We start from the raw sequence: 23,940 nt of genomic DNA, 5'->3' as shown, positions 1-23,940 counted from the left end.
CTCTGCGCCACCCCCAGGTCCTGATACAGAGATCTTAAAACCCCTATAATTTCTGGAGTGAAAGGGGTACAAGGAGTATCTCTTGTTCTAATGTTTGGTCTTTAACCCTAATTTCTGACACAGAGCTCCTACATCCTTTGGAATTTGCTGGGTGATAGAAGCATCCCTTGTTCTAAAGAGATGACTCCTAGTAGCCTTCTGGACAGCCTCAAGCTGGGGCTGGTCACCAGGAGGAGGAAGTCATGCTCATGACAAAGCCTCTAAAAACTAGGGGATTAAGAATACTTCAGGATGGATGAAATCATTGAGGTGCTGGCAGGGTGTCCTGCCCAGTGAGGGCATGAAACCTCTCCACCCTCTCCTCATACCTTGCCCTAGGCATCTCTTCCATTTGGCTGTATCCTTTATTTAAAAAAAAAATGATCGGTAATAGTAAATAAAGAGCTTTCCAGAGTTCTATGAGCTATTTCAGCAAATTATCAAACTTGAGGAGGGGGTCGTGGGAACTCTCAGTTTAGAGCTGGTTGGTCAGAAGTAAAAGCCGCAACCCAAGGCTTCTGACTGGTGCCTGTGGTGGGGGATCCTGTGAGACAGAGCCCTTAACCATCAGGCTCTGCAGGAATTCGGGTAGTCAGTGTTAGAACTGAACTGAATTGCAGGACAACCAGGTTGGTGTCTGGAGAACTGATAGTTGGGCGGAAGACAAAACCCATGCAGTTGATGTCACAAGTGTTGTGAACAGAAAACAGTTCAGGCTGGGGTCAGGGATGGGAGACAAAAGGACCATGACTAATGAAATATAACAGAAAGTGACCAACCTGTTGGCACATATAAAAGGGAAATTCTTTTTTTTTTTTTTTTTAATATTAAATGAGTTAGGAGTGCCTCTTCTATACATGAGAATGATTTTAAATATTTTTTCTCTCTCCTACCGGCCACCCTCTGGAATTACCAAGCACACACACCTGAACACGACTGTGTAAAATGAGCCTCACCTGGGGCTTCCTCTTGGTGTTTGGGTTCCTTGCTGGGCTCCACGCTGCCCGCAGCCGCCATATCCCCAGTGGACTTAAAGGGGGTGGGTGTGGCGCCCATCCTGGACCATCTGCTCTGCATGTCCTCTCTTGAACTTAAGCACACAGCATGTTAATGTTTTATCACGTGACAGATTTGCCAACAGGTATGCGTATACACAGACAGCGGCATGTGCAAAGGAAAACACACATCATCTTACTTTGGTCTCTCCTTTAGCTTTTCATTTGAGGAATGGTAATCATAATCGGAATACTGCTGCCGCCTCTCCTCTGGAGAAAACGATCGGTTGGACTCTATTTCTGAGATATCTGGTTTTAAAAATAAGAAAAGTCTTTGTAATGAAACATTTAAGACCTGTGCCAGAAAGTATTCAATTCTCTGAGCAAGGAAACATGGGAAGTGGAAGAGAAGGCAGGCAGTAAATGTGCTATTAAATAGTCTGATAGTCTTCCCTCGGGGAAAAAAAAAATCTGATAGCTTGAAAGGAAAGACATTAATTAACAAAGAGGAATCCAAATTCAGAATTTTATGATCCTCATTCATTATTCTTTCCATCAAAGCTGCCACTGAAGAGTCAAAAGCCAGTGATGGGGATTTTATAGATGAAAAGATACATAAACTCATTTTTACCACAGAACAATGCTTCTCAAACTTTAATGTGCATACATGTCACCTGGCATCTTGTTAAAAGCAGTTGTTCTGGGTAGGGCCTGAGATTCTGCAATTCTATCAAGCTCCTGTATGACACAATGCTATTAGTGGATTGAGGCTGACACTTGGAAAAAAGAGGTAAACTGCAAGCCCCTAGCAAGTTGGGATTATTTCTCATGCTCTCCTTGTTCTCCTGTACTCCAAGCAGTAACCACTTGATTAAACATTTTATATAATAGAAATTAAATGAAGTTTTAAGGTTTTATGAAGTAATTCTTTCAAAAAGCAAGTCCATTTCTAAACTTGAGCACTTAATATTTTCTAAACTTTTCTGCACAAAGGCAATACTAGATGGTTACATAGGAAATGCCATGCCTAGTTATTTTTATTGGTAATTTTTACATGGTTAAAATGTTATCCTGTGTGTTGAATATCAACTATATCTCAATTTAGAAAGAAAAAGAAAAAAATCATAATAAAGACATGCCTAAGAGCCAAAAAAAAATAATAAAGAGTAGAATACCCAAGACCAATTTGAAGGACATGAAGTTGGACTTGTTTGTGGAAATAAACAAAGACTGACCAACTAAATAAACGATGTTATCCTATGTACTATTCATCTTCAAGTTAAAACTAAAAGAAATGAATATATCTTCATAGAAGAGGTGACACAAATTCCAAATCAATGAATACTGTAATATTCAGTTATTCTAACTGATTCATTATTATAGTGTCTACCAGTTTTAGCTATCCTCCATATTGTCTTCTCTTTGTTGGACATATTAATAGCCACTTCAAAAATATCACGTAAGAAAGCCCAAGAATGAGTAATTTACAAATGTATGTGGTTAGTTCTTTTTTTTGTTTGTTTTTTTTAATATTTATTTGGCTGCACAGGGTCTTAAGACGCAGCACACAGGATCCTTAATTGCTGCATGCCGGATCTTAGCTCCCTGATCAGGGATTGAACCTGGACACCCTGCATTGGGAGGGCAGAGTCTTAACCACTAGACTGCCAGAGAAGTCCTGTGGTTAGTTCTCTGAGCCACTCCGATATACATCTGTTTACTCACAAGTTTTGTATTCAGTGGCCTTAATCAGAGTCCACTGGGACTCTTATGCTATGCTATGCTATGCTAAGTCGCTTCAGTCGTGTCCGACTCTGTGCGACCCCATAGACGGCAGCCCACCAGGCTCCATTGTCCCTGGGATTCTCCAGGCAAGAATACTGGAGAGGGTTGCCATTTCCTTCTCCAGTGCATGAAAAGAGAAAAGTGAAAATGAAGTCGCTCAGTCGTGTCCCACTCTTCGCGACCCCATGGACTGCAGCCTACCAGGCTCCTCCGTCCATGGGATTTTCCAGGCAAGAGTACTGGAGTGGGGTTCCATTGCCTTCTCCACTGGGACTCTTAAGTGCATCAGAATTCCATACTGGAATCCTAATTTCAATAGACTCTTTAATAAGAAAACAACAACCTAAGTTGGAATTAAAGTTTAAAAGAGAGGTTTCTGTTAGGAATTTAACTTCCAGCTGAATGGCTATAATAAATAGAGATGAGAATGCAGAAGCAACAGCCTTTCTCACTCCCAGCTAAGTTCACACCCTCCCCTTTCTTTACCTTCTATTTCTGAGTCGCTGTCATTTAATGAGGGGATGTTGATAAGTGTCTGTTTGCTGTCCCTCAGCACCACGAGCTGGAGTTTCCCTCTTGACTTTTCTATCAGTTTTCGAGCATCCGTTAAAGACATGTTCTCAGTTACGGTTCCGTTTATCTGTGTATATGAAGAACAGTAATGTTCCATGTAATACAATTATTAAGAGTGAAATAGAAAAGTTCTCATTTTCCCCTGCTAAAAATGTAAAGGCTTTGCTCAGCTATTCAAAGAGACATGGGCTTTAAGAGGATAACAAAAATGAATTATCCTTTAAATTAAATATAACCCTGCATGTCTGAAATCCAAACAGGAGTGAGAGCTATAGTGTGCTCAAGTGACTCTGTGAAATTAATGAACTTCCAAGTTCAAGACAATGGCTTGGTTTACTACTGGAACATGTTTCTTGACTGGAGAGGTTCACAAAAACTATTAAATATTCAGCATTCATATACCACCAAGTCACCCTCTCATCTTTCCTTCATTCAGAAAACAGGAGCTTAAACTTTAAATAAACAGGGGAAGAAGGATGTCTTTGTTGAGATTTTTTTCTTTAAACTGACATTCCTCTATTACAAATCTCTAAGTCTGGTTTTCCTGATAAAAACGATCTCTCTACTGTTCTTCCTGGCTTTGTCTTACTATTGAGACTCCCATCTCAACAAAGTTTCACTGTGTTGGAACTTAAGTGTGGAAATGCAGACTATGAAGCCAAGCATGAACCCGGTTGTTCTCTGCCCTTATCCGCCCACCTTGAGAATTATGTCTCCTTCATGCAGGTTGCCATCTTTAGTTGCTAGACCGGTTCTGGTCATTTCCTTTATGAAGATCTGACTCCCAAGCCGGAGACCATATTCTAGGAGACAAACACACAAACATATACATATTTCATTAACATGTCCAGAACACTGAGCCTGGCTTCCAGGACTAACTACTTAAAAATATGTATGAAAAGTTAATTTTGCATGTGGGAGAGTCTGTAAGACCACTGGCTTGAACTTGTCGAAACTGTCAATGTCATAAAAAACAAAAGAGGCAGAGAGATTGTTCTAGATTAAAGGAGATACCAAAAAAACAAACACGCTGCATAGGTCCTCACACACACTTCACTAGGTCCTCAAATCAATGTGCGTGATACAGAGGGGGTGGTGTCGGGGGGGAGGGTGGATTACATTATTTTGGAATAACTTTGAAATGAACTGGGCTATAATATATTAAAAGGCATATTCATACTAATTTCTTAACAGTGATGATGGCATTATGGTTATGTAAGAGAATGTTCTTGTCCTTGGGAGATACCCACTGAAATATTTAAGGGTAAAGGTCATCTTGCCTACAACTTATTTTCTTTCTTTTTTTTTGTTTTTTTTATTTTCAAGTGGGTTCCAAAACACCAATTAGAGACAGAGAGGAGGCAGGGGAAGAAGAGGTGGGGGGAGAAAGGGGGAAAATAGAAATGGAACACATATGGCAAAATGTTAAAAACTGGCAAAACTAGATGAAGGCTATGTGAGTATTTGCCACAAAATTAACACTTTTCAAAATAAAATGTTGGGGGAAGAAAAAAAACACAATTCGGTACCAGCATGTTCTGTGGACAATCCAGTTGCCTATAGCAAGGTACCACCAATATTATACTCTCCATCTGTAACAATTAAAATTGTGTGGGGTTTGGCACTGAAAAAACTTCAGTGTGTGAAGAAAAGGGATAAATAAACCAGCAAAGCAACAAATACAGTATTCAGCTAAAACTGGCACAGCTCTGGGAATTCATGGGCTTAGTGTTGCTCTCAAAAGAAAAACCACTATATTTACTAAGTATATATATACTATAAAATATTTAAAATCTTGTTCTGATTTTACTAAACTTGTAAATAGACATATTTTGAGGATGAATTTCGGTTATTTTAGGAAGCTACCTAAACCTAGCAGGTTTTAAAAGAGGCACATTCAAATTTTCATTATTATTGTTATGGGCTAAAATCTTATCAATTCAAAATCTCTTTTTACTACTTAGACATAGATTTAAAGATCAGTTTTAAGTGACTTACAGTAAGTTTGCGTCAGATCTTACAATGATTAGTGTTGAGGTCCACCCCCACCTTATAAGAAGATGACTCTCAAGAAATAATAAGGGTAAGACGGATGACATTTTCTTTCAATGATGGCAATTCCTTACTGGTTAAACAGCCTCACAGTCCAGCACAGAAGACTGAGACAAACCTCAGCCATGAATTCTCATGTGTCAATAATTTCTCTATCTTCTTAAAAACTGTACTCTTACCGTAAAGTTAACAAATAAGTTGCTATTGATGTGTTTGTAGGCATCTTTCAAATGAAGAAAAAAATCAGCTGACCAGCTTCTAAGACTTTTACCAGCAAGTCTATCTAATGCCCATGAAACATGGAAATGCTGGCCGTATGAGTGGATCATATTTATCTTAATCAAATGAAGATCTTGCCAACAGCCAGATATTTTTAAAGATTAACTCTTATGGAAAACTAGCCAGTTATGCTTAATTATTACGTAATCTTACCAAAAGGTGGCTTTAAAAATCTTTTTGAAAAAGTAGAACTTGGGAGGAAAACAATAAACACTGAATTCTAACTTTAAAGAACAAAATGGCCCAGAAGGAGTAAAATGTCATATCTGCAAAGGGGCATGAGCTCCCTTTGTTCCTCGATAGTATTACTAAGACCAGGCATGACTTGGGCAGTTTCTTAGGACACGCAACATCTTTTTTAACTGTGGATCACAACTCATGAGTGAATCTTGAAATCAATTTAGTGAGCTGTGACCAGTATTTTTTAATTTAATGTAATTAAATATAATGTAATTTAATTAAATGTAATGTAATTTAATTTTAATTCAAAAACCAACACACAGTAAGGATTGTTCCACGAAACATTTGGTCAAGTTTTTCACATATTGGTGCACCCACGATTATTTGCAGGATGTGGTTCTGTGGCAGGAGTAGGAGGGGGAAGAGAAGGTGAAAGAGGAAGAAGCAGGAGAGGAGAAAGAGGAAGAGGAAAATATTGAAGAGCACTAGAGCGGGGAACTCAGGAACCTGGGTGCAAGTCCTACAGAACGTACAGTAGACCTCCGTGAAGCGTGCCTCACATCAAGCCATCTTTCGCAAAACTCCTCAACAGTCCACAATCTGGAAGCAGAATGGATTTCACTCTGTAATTCTTGGGGGTTGACGATGTCATTATCTAGGATGATAAGATTCTCTAGGATCCTTAAACCAGCTAAGATGCACATTCCTCAGAGATCATACAATCTCAACCTTCACCATTACTTTCTGGGCCTGTGTTCCAGGTATCCTGTTATTCACATCCTTGCAATTATTTCAATATCTTTTCAGTATCAGGTCTTTCAACAGGTACCCAGTTCTATAACTCAACTCTTTATGCACCTCTAGAAGAGCTAAAGAAAACAAACCCTTTCATCTGATAGGCTCTTTAAAATGCAAATTCCCAACCTAAAAAGCAAGTGATCTTACACATTACACTCTTGGACACTCATCTTTTTTCCTCTTTGAAGAAGAATTAGAGAACGAAAAGAGATAAAATGTATATTACAAGGAATTTATAATGTTGAACGCCAAGAATCAATGCAAGGAATATCACAACATGGGGCTCTAAATCCCTGCTCATTCACCTACTTTCTTCCTGTCATTTATTTTCAAGAGATGAAGTTTAGGTTCCAACACTACCACTTACTTATCAGCTTCAAGATGTGGGCAAGTCACCTCCCACCTCTGAGTTTCACCTAAACTGCAAGTAATACTGCTTTGTCTACCTATCACCCAGGGCTCTAGTGAATTTGGACACGATTAAGTGTGTGCAAATGCTCCAGGCTCATGACATGGATCACCAGTGCAGGACAGAGCACACCTCATCTGTGGACACCATAAATCTCTCCTCACATACCATAAATCTATCCCCACCTGTAAAAGAGGAGGGAAGTTTCCTACCCATCACGCAGGCTTCTAGTGAGGATTAAATAAGAAAATATTTATTCCACAGAGGCCCTGGCATTGAGCAAAAACTCAATCAAGACTGGCTGGAGTAGCATCCTCTACTGTGGTTTCATTACTTTAAGCTCCTCTGGGTTCACCAGGGGAGCTTGTTAACACAAGGGGCCACCCCAGTGCCTCTGATTCAGTAGGGGCTGGGCTGGGGCCTAAGAATCTGCCTTTCTAACAAGAGTCCAGGTGATACTTATGCAGCTTTGAGAATCACTGGCCTATTCATTTAAAGCCAAATTTCTGCCACCTGGCTCTACCATTGATGATATAACTCTGTGCAAGTCAATGGACTTTTCTGCGCCTCCTTGTCTATAAAGTAAAAATATGAGTAACACCCACAGGAGGTGGTGGTGAGGATGAAATGAGCTAATCTGTGCAAAGCACTTAGGTCAGTGTGTGGAACAAAGCAGGTACCACGGAAGAGTTAGCTCCTGTTACAGTGCTTTTCTTCATCACGCATGCCTACCTTCATTTGCTTTGCTTTTCATCAAAAGGACCCCGATAGGCTTGTCCGAGTCCGGACGCCCCCGGGGTTCCGGGCTGGGGCTGCGGGAGTGGAGGTGCTCACGGCTGCGGCTCTGGGATGCCCCATACCGGGCATCAGGCTGGGCCCTGTGGCCGTACTCCCCCTCAGGGGTGTAGGCGCGATCGTAGACCGGGTCAATGCTTCGGCCGCGGCTGCTCTCCCGGGCTCGCCTGTAATCATCTTGGTCTAGGCCCCGCTCGAGGCTGCGGCCACGGCTGCGCTCCCGGGCTCGCCCGTAGTCGTCGTCATGGTCCAGGCCCCGCTCCAGACTCCGGCCTCGATCCCGGCTGCGCACCCGGTCATGGGGACGGCCCCTCTCTGGGCTCTCCTCCCAGCTGCGGCTGCGCCCTCCGCGGCTGCTGGGCCGGCTCCTCTCGCTGTAGCCGCTGCGGGCGCTTCTGCCATCAAACTCGTCCATCACCTGGAAAGCCCGATCATCTTCGTGGACAGGAGGACTGTCCTGCAGCGGGGCCAGCTGGACCTTCCGGGGCCTCTTGACCACCTGTCACCAAACAAACAGTGGAGACACAAGACAATCACAACCAGAGAAAATACAGTGGTTAAGAGCCCGGGTTTCCTTTCCAGGAAAACTGTGTGTTCCTACCCAGGCTAAGCCTCAGGTTCCTCATCTTTAAAACAAGAAGGATAAATACCTCAGAGTGTTAAGAAGAAAGTAAGACAACGAGTATAAAACGGAGCACAGTTTCTCCAAAAATCTGCTTCTACTCAAAAGTGTGAAAAGCACCAAGAGGCTTTAAATCAATAAGTTACAAAAATGAAAATGTGGTAAGTGAGACATTCTGTATAGGAGTGCCTAAGTTCATCCATAAATCATGTCATTCAAAGTGGGGGGATGTCCTGTAGGAGGAGAGGAGGGAAAAGAGGGATCCTTCTAGACTAAAAAGGACTGATGAGATAAGGACCAAATGTGACTCATGAATTCTGACTGGCTCCTGGATGGAGAACAAAAACCGTCTATCAAAGTCACCTTAGGACATGGACTGCGTACTAAATGACACGGTGACGTTATTATCACTTTTCTTTTCTTTTTTTTTTTATTTTTCTTAAATAGGATAACAGTAGTATAGTTATGTAGATGAATGTCCTTATTTAGGAGATTTCAGAAGTAAGAAGGGTTAACTGTCATTTCTTGCCCCTTCCCCTCAAATAGTTCACTAAAAATAAGTATGTCTTTATATACACAAAGAAAAATTAAGTGAATATGGCAGAATATTAACACTATAGAAGATATGTGTTGGTTATACTCTTTGAACTTCCCTTTTTGTTTGAAAATTTTTATCATATAAAGCTGGAAAAAGAACATCAAATACCACACACCCCGTGTATCCCCCCAGCACTGTCCCTAACACACCATGTTCCAATTCTCACTCAGTGTGTCTACTTGCCCTGCTGGAGTGAACACTCCTTACAGCTCAGACTTGCTCCAGGGCCAAGCGGATTTTCAACCAGTGTTTGCTGAATAACTGAGTGAGCCCATAAATGAGTGAATGGCACAGACTGCCAGTTATCTCCAAAGAAATGCGAGTTTATGAAGAAAGAACATGATCCTGTGAGAGCTGTTACAGATGAGTTTTATGAGCTCATAATTGAGTTTCTAAATTAATGTGGTTTTACCATTGCTCGCAATCTAGCTAATTCTCTTAGAGAATAATTATCTAACCTGGCTCTTCAGGCAGATTCATTCAGGTAAGAGAAGCACTGGTCTTAAGTTAGGAGAAGGATGAGACGGCGAGAAGGGATCTTTACATCAACCTTAGCTGGCATCACCCTCCCAACATACTGAGGATACAGAGGGAGCGGTCCCTGGATTGTGCAATTCTGTCCAGTGCTAAAGAGTAAGTAGTAATTTTCCTCTGGGCAAAAAACAAAGCTCTACGGAGTCAAGCTGAAAACAAACCCAGGACGTACAATGGCAGCGATCTTCCCACTTTTCCTCAGCTGCTGAACCGCAAATGAATGGAGCACGTCTTCCATAGGGGTGCCATTAACCATGACCACCCTGTCATTCTCTCTGCAAACAAAACAGAAAAATGGGATATGAAAAACTCCCAGCTCGCCCCTCTGAATTGTTTATTTAGGAACAAATAAAAGCAAAAGATTGATCCAAAATTCTTATTAAAGGGCTCAGTGTCTAATGACTCCTGAGGTTTAATCTGTCAACTTGGTCTGAGCTCTTCAGAGGAAGGAACCCAGGAGACAGACGCTCAGAGTGCTTTGGACAGTGTCTCCTGGAAACTACCTGCAGAGAAGGACCCAAACCCATGGGGTCCCTCCAGGAGTCACTGGACAGCACTAAGGTCTGAGCACAGAAGGAACTTGTACATCAGGCCCTCCTTACCCATGGTGTATGGTGGAACACAGCACATGGTATGCTCCAGCAAATCTACAGATGCCCCCAAAGGAGGCTGACAGTCACTTGTGTTTTGGAGGGGATGAAGTCAAGAGGTTGTCTCAGCTTCTTCAAGAAATTTTGAGGTCATAGAACCCTAACTCTTTAACTTTATCTCATCCCAAAAATGATGTAAAAATTCTACCATGCTCTCTGTTTGATAGAAAACTAACTTACATATATATATTCCTTTCTTTTTTTAATTTTAAAAGTGCACACCACCAAACGCCCCCTGTCCAGGGCCAACCAGTGGACTGGCAGGGATTGGGAGCAGGAGGAAGGACACTCACTGAAGCAGCCCATCGGCGGGCCCACCCGGGAGCACATCAGAAATGACGATGGATGTCTCCCCATTTTCAAAGTGGGGGTTGTCTCTGCCTCCGGATACTGCAATTCCAAATCCTCTCTTGGAATCCTGGTCATTGAAGTTACAATAAAAATAAAAATAAAATCCTCTATAAGTGGCTTTCAGGATTTATTACCAGCAGTCAATAAAATAAAGGTCAAACCAATAACCAGAGACAGTTCAGAAACAGAGGGCTTAGAGAAACAAGTGAGAAACGGAACACAGCATCATCGTGATTAGCCGACAGGTTTATAAAGGGAAACACCTTATCTAAAAGGAACAGCCTTGTGAAAGCTGGACAAGATTAATAGCGCAGACTGGAGTTATCACTAGAAGCTGGCAGGGGATGGAAATTACATCTTCTGTCCAAATAAGTATGTGCTATTGGAATCACCAATCACACCTGTTCTCGTATCCAGGCCTGAACTGGAAAAGCTTGTCACAACTGAATCTGTGCAAAAATCGTATTTTTAAAGAATACCTTTAACTTACAAGTTAGAGGAGCTAATGGTCTCATTTTAATGTACAGTGAAGAAGAAGTATATGGATTTTAAAGACAAAATCTGAAGATGAACTTATTTTTGACATCTTATGAGAGAGCAAAGTATTAAATTCTTTTCTACATGCATTTAGGATGGAAATAGAGATGAATGAGATTCAAGATTAATCTAGAAATATATAAGGGTGAACCCAAATAATACAGAATCTTAATGCATTTCAGTGTTCAAAAAAGCTAAGCTCCTGGATTTCATCCAGGTGACTATATGAACTATACGTGGACTATATTCACACCCAGGGATATATGTGGCTATAAGGCTAAATAAGGGTTTGATTATATAAAAATCTATTCAGAGAATAAAAGAAACCTTCACCCAAAAAAAAAGTTCCCACTTTTTTGTGTGTGGGGCCCACTATGCCAATTTACAGCAAACAGAAACACAGAACAAGCTGGGCAGCTGTCCATTAACCCCATGGCTTTGATTTGGCAGGACTGTTGCCTGATACCAGTTTCCACACAGAAAAAGCTCTATCCTCTGGACCAGGCCTAAAATGTTTCTCACCTTTGCCAATTTGTGGTTCAAATTCAAGTGGTATATGGCGAACGGGCAGAGAAAACAGTCAGAATAGAAGCCCCAGAAAATGACAGGAAGTGAAAAATAAGACCTAAAGGGGGAGGCCCCTCAACTCAAGAAATCATGATTACTGCTCCAGAAGTTTCAGCACCTGAGCATCCATCTGTGTTTTTCTATCTAAATTGATTCCATACACATTTATTCAGAAACCAGTTTCCACTGAAGTCAAGGTCTGAAGTTTATGGTTGTGATGGTCAAAGGAAAACTCCCCCTTTGAGGAACTTAGACTCCATTTACATGGTGACAGAGACTGGAAGGACTCAGAGTGGGAAAGACCCATACAGGGCCCAAGAAAATCATGAGGCTGACCAAGGCAGCTTGATGAGTAAGACTTTGGAATCACGAGTGTGTGTTTAGTTCATTTAGCCACACACAAATCACTTACAAGTTCCTAATGGCTGCACTCGTCTTAAGTGGTGCTAACACCTATCATGCCTACCTCGAACTCTGCTGTCAGAATAAAAAGGAATAGAGCTAGCATTTATTAAGCAGCAGTTATTAATGTGTATTAGACTCCAAGTTCTAGAAGTTCTTTGTATTACCTAATTTAACCAAGAGGGGTAATACCTGTGACATAACTTTAAAAATGCAGTAAAATACATTGATGTATTTTATGATCTAACTTTATGATATTACTTCTACTTTCAATCCCATTGTGTGTCGGGGGAAGGCTGAGGGGGCATCATTAAAAATCTGATTAACTTAGCCCCATTAATACAATCAGGAGTGGGACAAGGAATACAACCCATGTCTCCCGAGTGCTAAACCAACGTTTTGAAGTCTAGTTTGGACTTAAAACTTACTGAGGGAACGATGTTATAAATGCTATACTTAAAATTACAGATGTTGTAGAAGCTGCCTTAACATTAAACAGAACAGATTATTTCCATTCCTCCTTTTCTTTCCTCTTTTTCCTGTAAAATATTCTATCTGAAGACATGTGAATACATTAATGAATCTCTATGATTCTTCTATATTATACAGATCTTAGCCAAAAATAGAACATACAAATCCTTGTTAATGCAGTAATTGTGTCTGTGTACAAAAAAATAAGATCCATGATCTGTTATGGTATATATAAATGGAATAACAGTCATTATATGTCCACTTGTATTGGAGAAGGCAATGGCACCCCACTCCAGTACTCTTGCCTGGAAAATCCCATGGGCCGAGGAGCCTGGTAGGCTGCAGTCCATGGGGTCGCTAAGAGTCAGACATGACTGAGCGACTTCACTTTCACTTTCCACTTTCATGCACTGGAGAAGGAAATGGCAACCCACTCCAGTGTTCTTGCCTGGAAAATCCCAGGGACGGGGGAGCCTGATGGGCTGCTGTCTATGGGGTCGCACAGAGTCGGACACGACTGAAGTGACTTAGCAGCAGCAGTCCACTTGTATGTGGAATCCAAGAAAAGATATTAATGCAAATGAACCCATAAAACAGAAACAGAGACATAGAAAACAAACTTAAGGTTACCAAAGGGGAAAAGGAAGGGGGAATAAATTAGGAATCTGAGATGAACAGATACATACAACTATATATAAAATAAACAACAGAGTCCTGCTAGAAGGCACAGGAAACTATATTCAGTATCTTTTAATAACCTATAATGGAAAAGAATCTGAAAAAGTGTGTATGTGTTTCTGTATACATATACACATGAATCACTGTGCTGTATACCTGAAACATAGTCAATCAACTATACTTCAATTAAAAAAAGATCCATGATCTGTAAATATAAGAACAGATTGTAGCAGATATGACATACGTTACACTCACCTTCTGTAGGGTCACAGTGTACTGTTCCCATATCAGTTCTTCCATGCCTGGAGCCTGTTTTAAAAGAATCAAAACCAATTTGATTAAAACCACAAGCATTTCAATGCTACAAATAAAACTGTAATTCAAAATGCCTCCATAGAAAGGCCAGCTCACACATTCCACACATCAAAAAGAGTGGGAACATTATACTACTTATTTTCAAACACACTTTCCTTCAATGAAATGACAGTCTTAACAATACAAGGAAAATTAGTGAAATACATACTGAGAGATAGACCCTAAAAAGGAAGAAATATTAAGTGTTAAGCTTTTTTCTTATCACCACTCCAAAACATGGTCATAATAAAAGCCCTTATCTAGAGTTGGAAACAGATATATTTCAATTAAAAAAAAAAATTCCCCTTCCTCCTGTCAAAAGCAACTTCCTAGGCAAGTTTATGCATTTTTAAGTCTAAGGGAATCTTTGGCCTTTATCAAGAGAGTGCCAAACTTGATACTATTTGTATCAAGGTGTGTGGGACCCCTTGGCCTTTTCCCCATCAGTATTATGGGTGTAAAAGATGATAATACCAGCATAAACAGACCCCCTAGGTATCAATTTCTGACAATATTCTAAAATAGATGTATAGACAAACCTGAAAAATAGTGGATATCATTTCATAATCATAATAATCCATTAAATGCATGCTAGCTTTGAGGGGAAATCATTAAAGACAAGAAATGCCAAGAAAGCTCAAAACCAGAGAGATAAGGCAGCACTGCAGCAGGCATTTCAACAGGAGGCTGGAAAGAGAGAAAACTGCAGATGTAAACAGGGTAGAGATCAGATCAGAGTGGATGTATAAGGGGGAAAAGCACGCGAGGCAGATGGAGACAGCAGGCACAGCTGCCTGTCTCATTCTTGGCTCTGGGCAGAGTGGAAAGAACTAAAAATATCTCTCTGGAGAATTCCTGTATTGAGAGACCTGTACTCACTCAGGCTTGAGACTGAAATTCATATTATAGATGTGACGACACCCTCCCCTACTAAAACACTCATACCCAAAGTGGTTCTACATTGGCGGCACCACCCAGGTACATGGAGTGAATGAAATATTCCATGAACACACTAAAAATACCCAGGAACACACTAAAAAACAGGCTTCAGAGAATCCTGCAGACAAGTATCTGTGGAACACAAACGAGTTCACAGTTTAAACACAAACACAAAACAGGTCATCATTAGTGAGAGTTAAGAGAAATAAACTGCAGAATCAAAGGCTATGCATTTTGGAAAAAATCAATCACAGACCAAAAGAAAAGTATATGTTTCATGTGTTTTTCATAAGAAATTAAAAAGGGGGAATTCAAAGTGTAATCAAAGAATAGTATCAAAAATGATCAGGCAAATCTAAAATTTTTAAAAAAATAAAAAAAATACGATAATAAAATTAAGTTTAAAAATGGATTGAACCACATAGCATAGAAAGTTGAAGATAATAATGAATTGGAAGAAAGATGTGAATAAATTACCTGGTGCAGCACAAATCATTAAAAAAGTGAAGCAGGTGAAAGAAATTGAAAGTGAGATAGTCTTACAATGTGTCTATTTAGATTTCCAGAAGTTAAGAAAATGAGACAGATGCAATACTCCAAAACAAGACGACCTGATGATTCCTCAGGTTCAAGACTGATACATCACAAACAGGGTAAATTAAAAAAACAAATTAAAAATATCACTTTGAAAAACATGGTAATCTTACTACAGAAAAAGATATAAGACTTGAGAGCAGCTAGGCAGAAAAGAGAAGGCAATGGCACCCTACTCCAGTACTCTTGCCTGGAAAATCCCATGGACGCAGGAGCCTGGTGGGCTGCAGTCCATGGGGTGGCTAGGAGTCGGACACAACTGAGTGACTTCACTTTCACTTTTCACTTTCATGCGTTGGAGAAGGAAATGGCAACCCACTCCAGTGTTCTTGCCTGGAGAATCCCAGGGACAGAGGAGCCTAGTGGGCTGCCGTCTATGCCGTCTATGGGGTCGCACAGAGTCAAACACGACTGAAGTGACTTAGCAGCAGGCAGAAAAGAGTACAAAAGAGCGATTAGAATAACATTTGACTTTGAAACAGCAATAATGAAAGCCTGAACTTAGTAGAACTATATCTTTAAAATAGTATCTGTTGATTTGGGGGACGGACATTTTTTAAAAAACAAAATTAAGACAGACTATTACCACAGACAAGCAGTAAAAGAACTTCCAAAGGACAAATTTAAGAAAGGAAAATAATCCCAGAAAGAAGAATAAAAGACAAGAAGGGATGTACATCTGGATGTATATTGGCTATATGCAACTGTAACAAATGTGAAATTTCTGAGAGTTAACTAAGACAGAACTAAAATTCTGTGAGCTTCCCAAGTGGCTCAGTGGTAAAGAATCCACCTGCTGAAGTAGGAGATGCAGGAGATGTGGGTTCGATCCATGGGTCAGAAGATCCCCTGGAGGAGGGCATAGCAACCCACTCCAGTATTCTCACCTAGAAAATTCCATGGACAGAGAAGCATGGCTGGCTACAGTCCATGGGGTCTCAAAAGGTAGGAAACAACTGAGCACACGCACACACACACACACACACACACCCCCAGGCAACACAGTATATAAATCTAGAAGACTGTAACATGATTTAATTATTCTAAATATTGCATTCAAGAGCAGAATTAAACTGTTGATTAATTTTGAACTTCATTGAGTAAAATCCACATATTAAATTTTCTGGTATAACCACCATAAGAATAATTAGAATATATAACTTCCAGAATAGCAAAGGGAAAAATAAAATGAAAAGTCAATCCAAAAGAAGGCAGAAGAGACAAAATGGGAAATTTAGTAAAAGGAGGGCAAATATTAGTACAAAACATAAACTATGATTGTAGAAATGAATGTAGAGTTATCACAACAAAGACAGATGGTCAAAATGGATTAAAAACAAGAAGATCTAGTTACATGTTTTTTTAACAGACAATATCTAAAACATAAGGACTTAAAGAAATTTAATTATATGAATAAAAAGCTTTACTGTTCTTATTTACAAATAATTTAAGAAAAACTCTCTAGCTATTTTACATTAAAATTTTTTTAAACTCAAATTTGCCAATTCCCGCACTGCTACTAATAAGACTGAGAGAAGAGAATCAAAACATGTCCAGATACTGTCATCCTGTTTCACCCAGTTAAACTCTTAGGCTTGGTGGGCGGGGGGAGATGCCACTTGGCAGATAATTTCTTTCTTTTGGTAGAATGGGGTTAGAAAAAGGCAATTTTGTTTGTAAAGATGAGCAAGACTACTTTTGAGTGGCTGCCACTGATTACTCAAATCGAGAGGAGTTTATAATCCTTTAGTTCCCTCCTCCCTCTATGTACTCACTGTGGGGACATTTCTCTGGTTAATACCATCTGGTTCCAAGAGATCAGAATTCTCAGAAAGAGATTTAAAAATAGAACTTAGATTGTCTCTAGGGTTAGAAAGAACTCAAAAAATGGTGCCTGGAAAAGGTGAGAATTAGTTTCTGTGCTACCAGCACACCTGGGACTGAGTGCTTTTGGGGTGGGGTGCATTAGTGTCCAAAAAGGGGTGATGCTTAGGCTAAATGAAGGCATGGCAACACAATGAAATATGTAAGCGTTCGAAAGAGGTGACTGTCTCAAATATGTAAATCTCTCCCACTGTTTAAGTTTATTCACCATGATCACTGTTATTCAATTAAAAAAAAAGAAAACGGATTTTCAAGTGACTTTTTTCTATCTCACTCACTTTTGTCTCATATCTTCTAGAACAGTGTCTGGCACACAGAGTAGGCACTCAAAAATGTTTTCTTTTCCATAAACTAATGGATATATTATTCATTCATCACCCAATTAATATGATGAAGGCACCGATTTCTATTACATACAAGTTTTCCTTTAAAGTAAATTTCTACTCCATTCAGTGGCTCTCTGCTTTTTCCATATCACGCTTGAGGTGGTTAGCTGGAAACTCAGGTGCCTATGGTCTGGTGTTCCAGAGAGAAATAGTTTATGGCCATTTCTCTCTGGATTTTTGTTTTCTATAACAGCATTTTCCAATTTGTGCCAGTATAACACAACTTTCCTATTATTTTTTTTTAAAGTGTTTTTTCTTAAAGGGAAATAATAAGCAGAAATCCAGCTGATCAGAACCGATCGTCCCTTTCCATTTTCACAGAACACTTCCTAACATCTCGACACCTGTTTTCAATGTGGCTTCAATACAACCAATCCACCATTACCTGGAAGTAATCTTACTAACACGTATGTTTTCCAAGTTTCTTCTCTGCACTTTACTTTAAAGCTGACAGAGTTCAACAGTGAATTACTCTGAAAGTTGTGGTAAAATAAATACAGTTGCCAACTCCTCTTTGAATATAGCTATACTCTCATGCATTAAGAAAAAACATCATTCAGTATCCTACCCCAAAAATGTGTTTAAAAGTCATCAGGAAAGATGACAATGACCCCGAGGACTGGACAATGCTATGGGGTGGATGGAGAGTATAATTCCCAAAAGGACAGTGATCTTTAGGTTAAATAAATCAATTCACAGTGAAACACACAGGCACTGAAATAATCATTTAACTTCTGTCCATTTCTAAAGTTTTTTTCATCATGATGACCATATTTTCAATTAGAAAGAGAATTAGTTTTATGTTTTTAGGCCAGCCTGTTCTTGGGAAGCAGTGGGGATATAAATTGGAATAAATCTTCCAGAAGGCAAATGCCTAATTTATTTCAAAATGTAAAATCTACATGCCACTTAATCAATCAGTTCCAGTTCTAGTAATTTATTCTACAGAAATACTTGTACAAGTGCACAAAGATATACATATAAATTTATATACATATACAGCTATTTATAGTTTTTAATAATCAATTAAGTGCTCAACAATAAGAGACTGGTTTTATATACATATATATACATACACACACACACACACTTAAATGTCAATTAAAGGAAAAAGAATCAAGGTACAAAACATCATTGTTTGTTCTTGTTTCTTATTTCCCTGACTTATTTATTTTTGTAAGCATACAGGGAAAGGACTGGAATTTCTCCAGAAGTTGTGAGGGTTTAGAGAATATTTTTATGAGCACATTGCTTTTAGAATATATGTCAAAAATAAAAACAGAAAACTCTCTATTAACAGTTTAAAATTTTTTATCAGTTAGCAAAATAAATATATTACTTCAAAACATTCTCCAAGTATGAACCTGGCTTTTGTAATTCGCTATTCTTTCTTAATAAGATTAAACTGCCTTTAAGTAATCCTGTGCTGCCTGCAGGAGTAATTTAAATTCGATTTGTCAGAGAAAGGATTAATCCCTTACCACTACTGTGCCAATCACAAGAATGAATCAAATTTTTAAATCAATCAGACCTTGCCAAACACCAAAGACTTCATCAACTTGTTATGAAACCACTCAGATTATAAGCAACCTTTTCTTACCTAGAGTTAATGGGCTGTGACACAAACCATTATTAACTACTTAAATTTTAAGAGACTATATTAAATGATAAATTTCAAATTTTAATTTTAAAGGTGAAGAAATTAGAGTGAAAATAAATTTTAATAGCTCTCTTGAGCATTAAAAATAAACCATGTTGCATGGAGACCCGGGTTCGATTCCTGGGTTGGGAAGATCCCCTGGAGAAGGAAATGGCAATCCACTCTAGCACTCTTTTGCCTGGAAAATCCCATGGACGGAGGAGCCTGATAAGCTACAGTCCATGGGGTCGCAAAGAGTCGGACACAACTGAGCTACTTCACTTCACTTCACTTCATGTTGCATACAACCCATAAAGCTGTGACTTTTTACAAAGGTCTCACAGAAAACCCTTCATTCTTTCATTCGTTCACTTATTCACTCACTCAAAAATACTTATTGAGCATCCATTATGTGCCAAGCATGTGGGTTTGTGGTGCCTGGACTACAGGTGAATAAAACAGCCAAAGTCCACATAGAGCTTACCAACCACAGGTGTGCCCAAAACAGCAAATCACTGAGTGTCTTCTCTGCCTCATCTGGATAACTATCTTTCCAGAAACACACAGCACCCTACACAATCACAGAAAATCAGCTCCCGATACATCCCCAGGGACAGCCTGCAGGCATGCATCGGCTTAGTTGACAGCTGAGACCATGCCTTTCAAACTGGGCCAACGGGCCCCACCTAACCTGTGCCCAGCTGTGCAGAGATCCGAGAACTGCCATCAATATTTAGACACTGCAAATGAACGCGGGCAGGGCGCTGCTTAGCCTTCGGAGAGCTTCACATGCAAGGCCATAGGAAAAGTACACACATATCAGGCAGGGTAAAGGGAGTCATATTCACGATGCAATGATTTCTCTCCTGGTCAGAGGCCCAAGAGAAATGTGCCAGTATGTGCACACGCACAGATCCACAGAGTATTCACAGCAGGAATGTTTCAAGAGCCCAAGCTGAGACAACCTGAATGATCTATAAAGGGCAGAACAGACAAATAAATTGTGATATACTATTAAAATGCAATGCTGTACTGCAATGAAAACTAGAGCCACACATCCACAACACAGAAGCATCTCAAACATAACATCCTACAAGGATTTATATAGAGAGCTATCATTTTACATAATTCAAAGAGCAAACACTATTTTGTGGAAATGTGAATATATGGGACACCGCTGCACTGTACACTTTTGTTTAGAGGTGTTTGCGTGTGTGTGTGACCCAGGATGAGGTAGATGAGTGAGGCAGGACCTGGGGTCCACCCTAGTGAGGGTCCATGGGTATCGTGACGGGCTCACGAGTGTATTTTATAATTACACTTTATGATTTAGAGACATAATTCTCTTATATACCAAACACTTTGTGAGTTAAAAAACAGGGAGGAAGGAAGGGTGGGCTCATGAGTGAACACCAAAGCGTACCCAATGATTCCTAGCCCAAGGACTTCATACCAATATTCGTTAATGCAGTACAGATGGCAAAGCCAAAGAGCAAAAGTGCGATCATTCAGACTGCCAGAGGGCAAGGAGGGGATGGGAGCAGTAATTTGAGAGGTGCCTGAAGGCAGGCAAGGTGCAGAAGCAGGCTGGCTCCAGAGGAGCAGAAGGCTGCAGAAGAAGCCAAGTCTCCTTTTCAACCCAAGAAACAACATTCCAGCAGCAGGAGGATCTCCAGTGCTCTTCCCTACATCACTTTCACTTTTTCTGTATGTAAGGTGAATAACCACCCCCACGAAATTGTAATGACTCATTCCTAGACAACGCAGAAAGATAAAAGGGGGCCATTTTTTAAAAACTGTAAATAAAAAGCTTTGTGTTGGCAGTAACGTATATACATGAAGAATGAGAAAGGGACAAATAGTTATTTGATTTGTCTCTAAAAATACTCTCTAGTTGTTAAAGTTTCTTTCCTTTGAAAAATCTTGGCCAAATAGGTAAATCCCATATTTTACATAAAGAATATCAAAATGTGATAAAAAAACAACTAGGAGGCAGTCACTAAAAGTCTTCACTGCCTTGACTCTCCCGACAGGAAATTTCTAAGCTTCTTATCTACAAACTGTTGGTTTTCAGTGATGGAAAGTCAGAGCCAGAGATGAATCAATATCTGCCCATAAGGGACATGTTTGATAAAAATCCCGTCATAGAAGTAAACGCTTATACATGCTACAGTGCATTCCATGTTCAATCTATTGGGGGAAAAAAAGAACAAGGGAAAAAACTTTTTTCTATCATTTAGAAACCAAGATAAAAAGAATACTAAAAAATAATAGTAAGAAGAAAAATATAGATTTCTGCTAGATAGGGAAGCAGAAAGCTTTTTACCCAAAATAAGAAATTACAATTACCCAAATATAAACAAACATCTTTCCCCAGAAAGCAACACCGTGCTCGCAGATTCCCAACACAGGGAAAACAGCAGCCTTTGATTCATAAATCCCATTAAGAGGCTATCAGTTTCACGTAAGTCTGCCTAATATAAGACAAGTATTTTTTAAACCCACCAATGACTACAATCTGCATCTCACAGTTCATTCCTGAGGGCTGCCCAAAGCACAAATAAATCAGAGGAGAAAGGAATCACTGTGAGAAGGCTCCCCCTCCCAATTTCCCACAAAGAAAGGTTGGGGAAGAAAAGGGGGAAAGGAGAGCTTGCGGAGGGACTCACATGGCCTTTCAATCTCCCCAACTTTTTAACAGCCTGGACCCACATCCTCTGGAGGAACTGTGCGGTCTTCATGGCCTCTGGAGGGTGACTAGCCAAGGCACTGCCTACATCCCAGGCTGCTCGCCCATTGCCACCACTCCACGTGGTTACGTAAGGCGGATACAATAGTGGCCCACATTCCCAGCAAATCCTGTTGTCATCTCACACAGTGACACATCCATACAGCGGGACACCAAACACTCTGAAAAGCACTACTTATGAGGAAAAAGAAAGCATTCTGGATTTGCACCACTCTGCTGGCTTTCTTTCCCTCCCTCTCTCCCATGCCAGAGAACTAGAGAATTAAGAGTAAATACTCCTTTTAGACATGTAAAATGATTCAGTATCTGAGTAGAAACTTTTTAAGTTAAGTAGGACATTCTAGAGCAATATTGTGGAAAGGAACACTTAGAGAAGTATTTATTTACATAGATGCTCCCCCTCGCTGCCCACCCCGCCCCACACATACACGAAAAGCATAAGCTGGCTGAACAGCAACGGGTAATGTTTCAGGTGCCTAGGATTGCTGTTATCACCTAGAAAATTAAAAGGCTTGAAGATACGAAGCTGCTCATCCTTGGAGATAACTACGTCTACACTCGGGCAGTGGGTACAATCAGGGCCATAGCGGGGGCAGAGTGCTCACTCAGCAGAGCCTCCTCCTCTCTCACCCCTTTCTGTAAACTTCACAGATAAAAGAATAACAAAGAACCCTGCTCTCCATTTCTTTGCCTTCACCACTTGCAGAGGGTGGGGGTGGAAAAGCACATTTTGGGTTTTTGAACATCTAAGAAAGCCTGTATGGGATGCTGGGGGTTTGGGAGCTAGGTTGGGATTTTGGAAGCATGGTCTTGGGGAGCGGTGGTCCTTGTCACCGTATATTGTATGTTACACCAATGGGCCAGACTAAGCTGGCTGCAAGGAGGAGTGTGCCCTCTACATTGTTTGAGGTTGTGTGCTCCGTCGTGTCTGACGCTTTGTGACCCCGTGGACTGTAACCCTAACCCTAACCCTATGTAGCCCACCAGCCGTCTCTGTCCATGGGATTTTCCAGGCAAGAATACTGGGTAAGGAGCAACTTGACGCAGAGACAAGGACAATCTGGGGGCCATCTCTGTCCTGTCACCGAGCTGTGGGGCCTGGGATAACATAACTAAATGAGGAAAATATACCTACACCTCAGAGGGCCAGTGTCAGCCTGGAACGCAGCAACCTCTCCCTACAAAGTGCAAAGCGCACATGCTGAATGGGCTCTCTAAAGTGTTCAGGGCCTTCCCTTGGACTCCGTAAGAGTAGGTGCTTCAGAAGTGCTGGGCCAGCAAAACGGGATCAGAAATGAATGAAAGTTTGTTTCAAATCTTACACTGAGAGGGCACGGAAGACAAAGGAGCCCTACTGAAGTGGGACCTTGGGAGCTGAGCGGATGCCCAGGACTCGACCCCGGGTGTGCAGGCACCCCACACCAGAAAGGCTCAGCCCAGGCCCCAGGCACAGAGGAGCATGGATGGAGGGCACAAAGCAGCTTGCTCCTTTCCTGTGACCATCCTCAGGAAAACACTCCTGCTGCTCTGATGAGGAAATAAATACTTCTTTCCCTTAAATGTATGAACATTACCTAGAAGTCACTGGCATTCTACAAGTTAACAATTCCAGATTTTTCTTCAATGATTTCCAGAACTTACGGTTTCTGCCATCACTCACTCTTTTTTTTTTTTTTTTAAATTATGCAGGAAACATAAGAGATGTGGGTTCAATCCCTGGGTTGGGAAGATCCCCACTCCAGTATTCTTGCCTGGAGAATCCCATGGACAGAGGAACCTGGAGGGCTACAGTCCATAGGGTCACAAAGAGTCAGAGATGACTGCAGCAAAACAACATGGACACAACTTAGCAAAACAACAACAAAAAAACACTGCATAACATAAAATGTACCATCTTAACCACTTCTAAGTATTCAATTCAGTAGTGTTAGGTCTGTTGATATTGTTATGCAGCCAATCTCCAATACTTTCTCATCTTGCAAAACTGAAACTCTAGACCCTTTCAATAACAACTCATTCCTCCTCCTCTCAGCCCCTCACAATCACTATTCTTTCTGTTTCCATGAACGTAACTATTTCG

General features: G+C 40.5%; 1 protein-coding gene across 15 annotated transcripts in view; it reads right to left on the bottom strand.

The window, feature by feature from the left end:
• Positions 1-23,940, bottom strand: part of TJP2 (tight junction protein 2) — a 127,955-nt gene that overhangs the window by 25,665 nt on the left and 78,350 nt on the right. For 12 of the 15 annotated variants that reach the window (XM_086415436.1, XM_086415439.1, XM_086415442.1 and 9 more), the window contains 8 exons: positions 13,571-13,624; positions 10,603-10,727; positions 9,832-9,934; positions 7,843-8,404; positions 4,092-4,195; positions 3,306-3,459; positions 1,235-1,343; positions 996-1,129 (listed from right to left, as the gene is read on the bottom strand). In XM_086415436.1, coding sequence (XP_086271562.1) covers positions 996-1,129; positions 1,235-1,343; positions 3,306-3,459; positions 4,092-4,195; positions 7,843-8,404; positions 9,832-9,934; positions 10,603-10,727; positions 13,571-13,615 — 1,336 coding nt within the window. In that variant the 5' untranslated portion in view covers positions 13,616-13,624. Of the gene's footprint in view, positions 1-995; positions 1,130-1,234; positions 1,344-3,305; positions 3,460-4,091; positions 4,196-7,842; positions 8,405-9,831; positions 9,935-10,602; positions 10,728-13,570; positions 13,625-21,696; positions 21,868-23,940 lie in introns of those variants that run through there. The other 3 variants (XM_086415447.1, XM_086415448.1, XM_086415446.1) reach the window with 2 other exon arrangements.

This window comes from Bos grunniens, chromosome 8 (genome assembly GCF_055505025.1).
Source record: "Bos grunniens cultivar Pamir isolate PY7600 chromosome 8, Bosgru_T2T1.0, whole genome shotgun sequence".
Classification (NCBI taxonomy): Eukaryota; Metazoa; Chordata; class Mammalia; order Artiodactyla; family Bovidae; genus Bos; species Bos grunniens.
The sequence above is the reverse complement of the archived record's forward strand: the minus strand, read 5'-3'. Positions and strand labels throughout refer to the sequence as shown.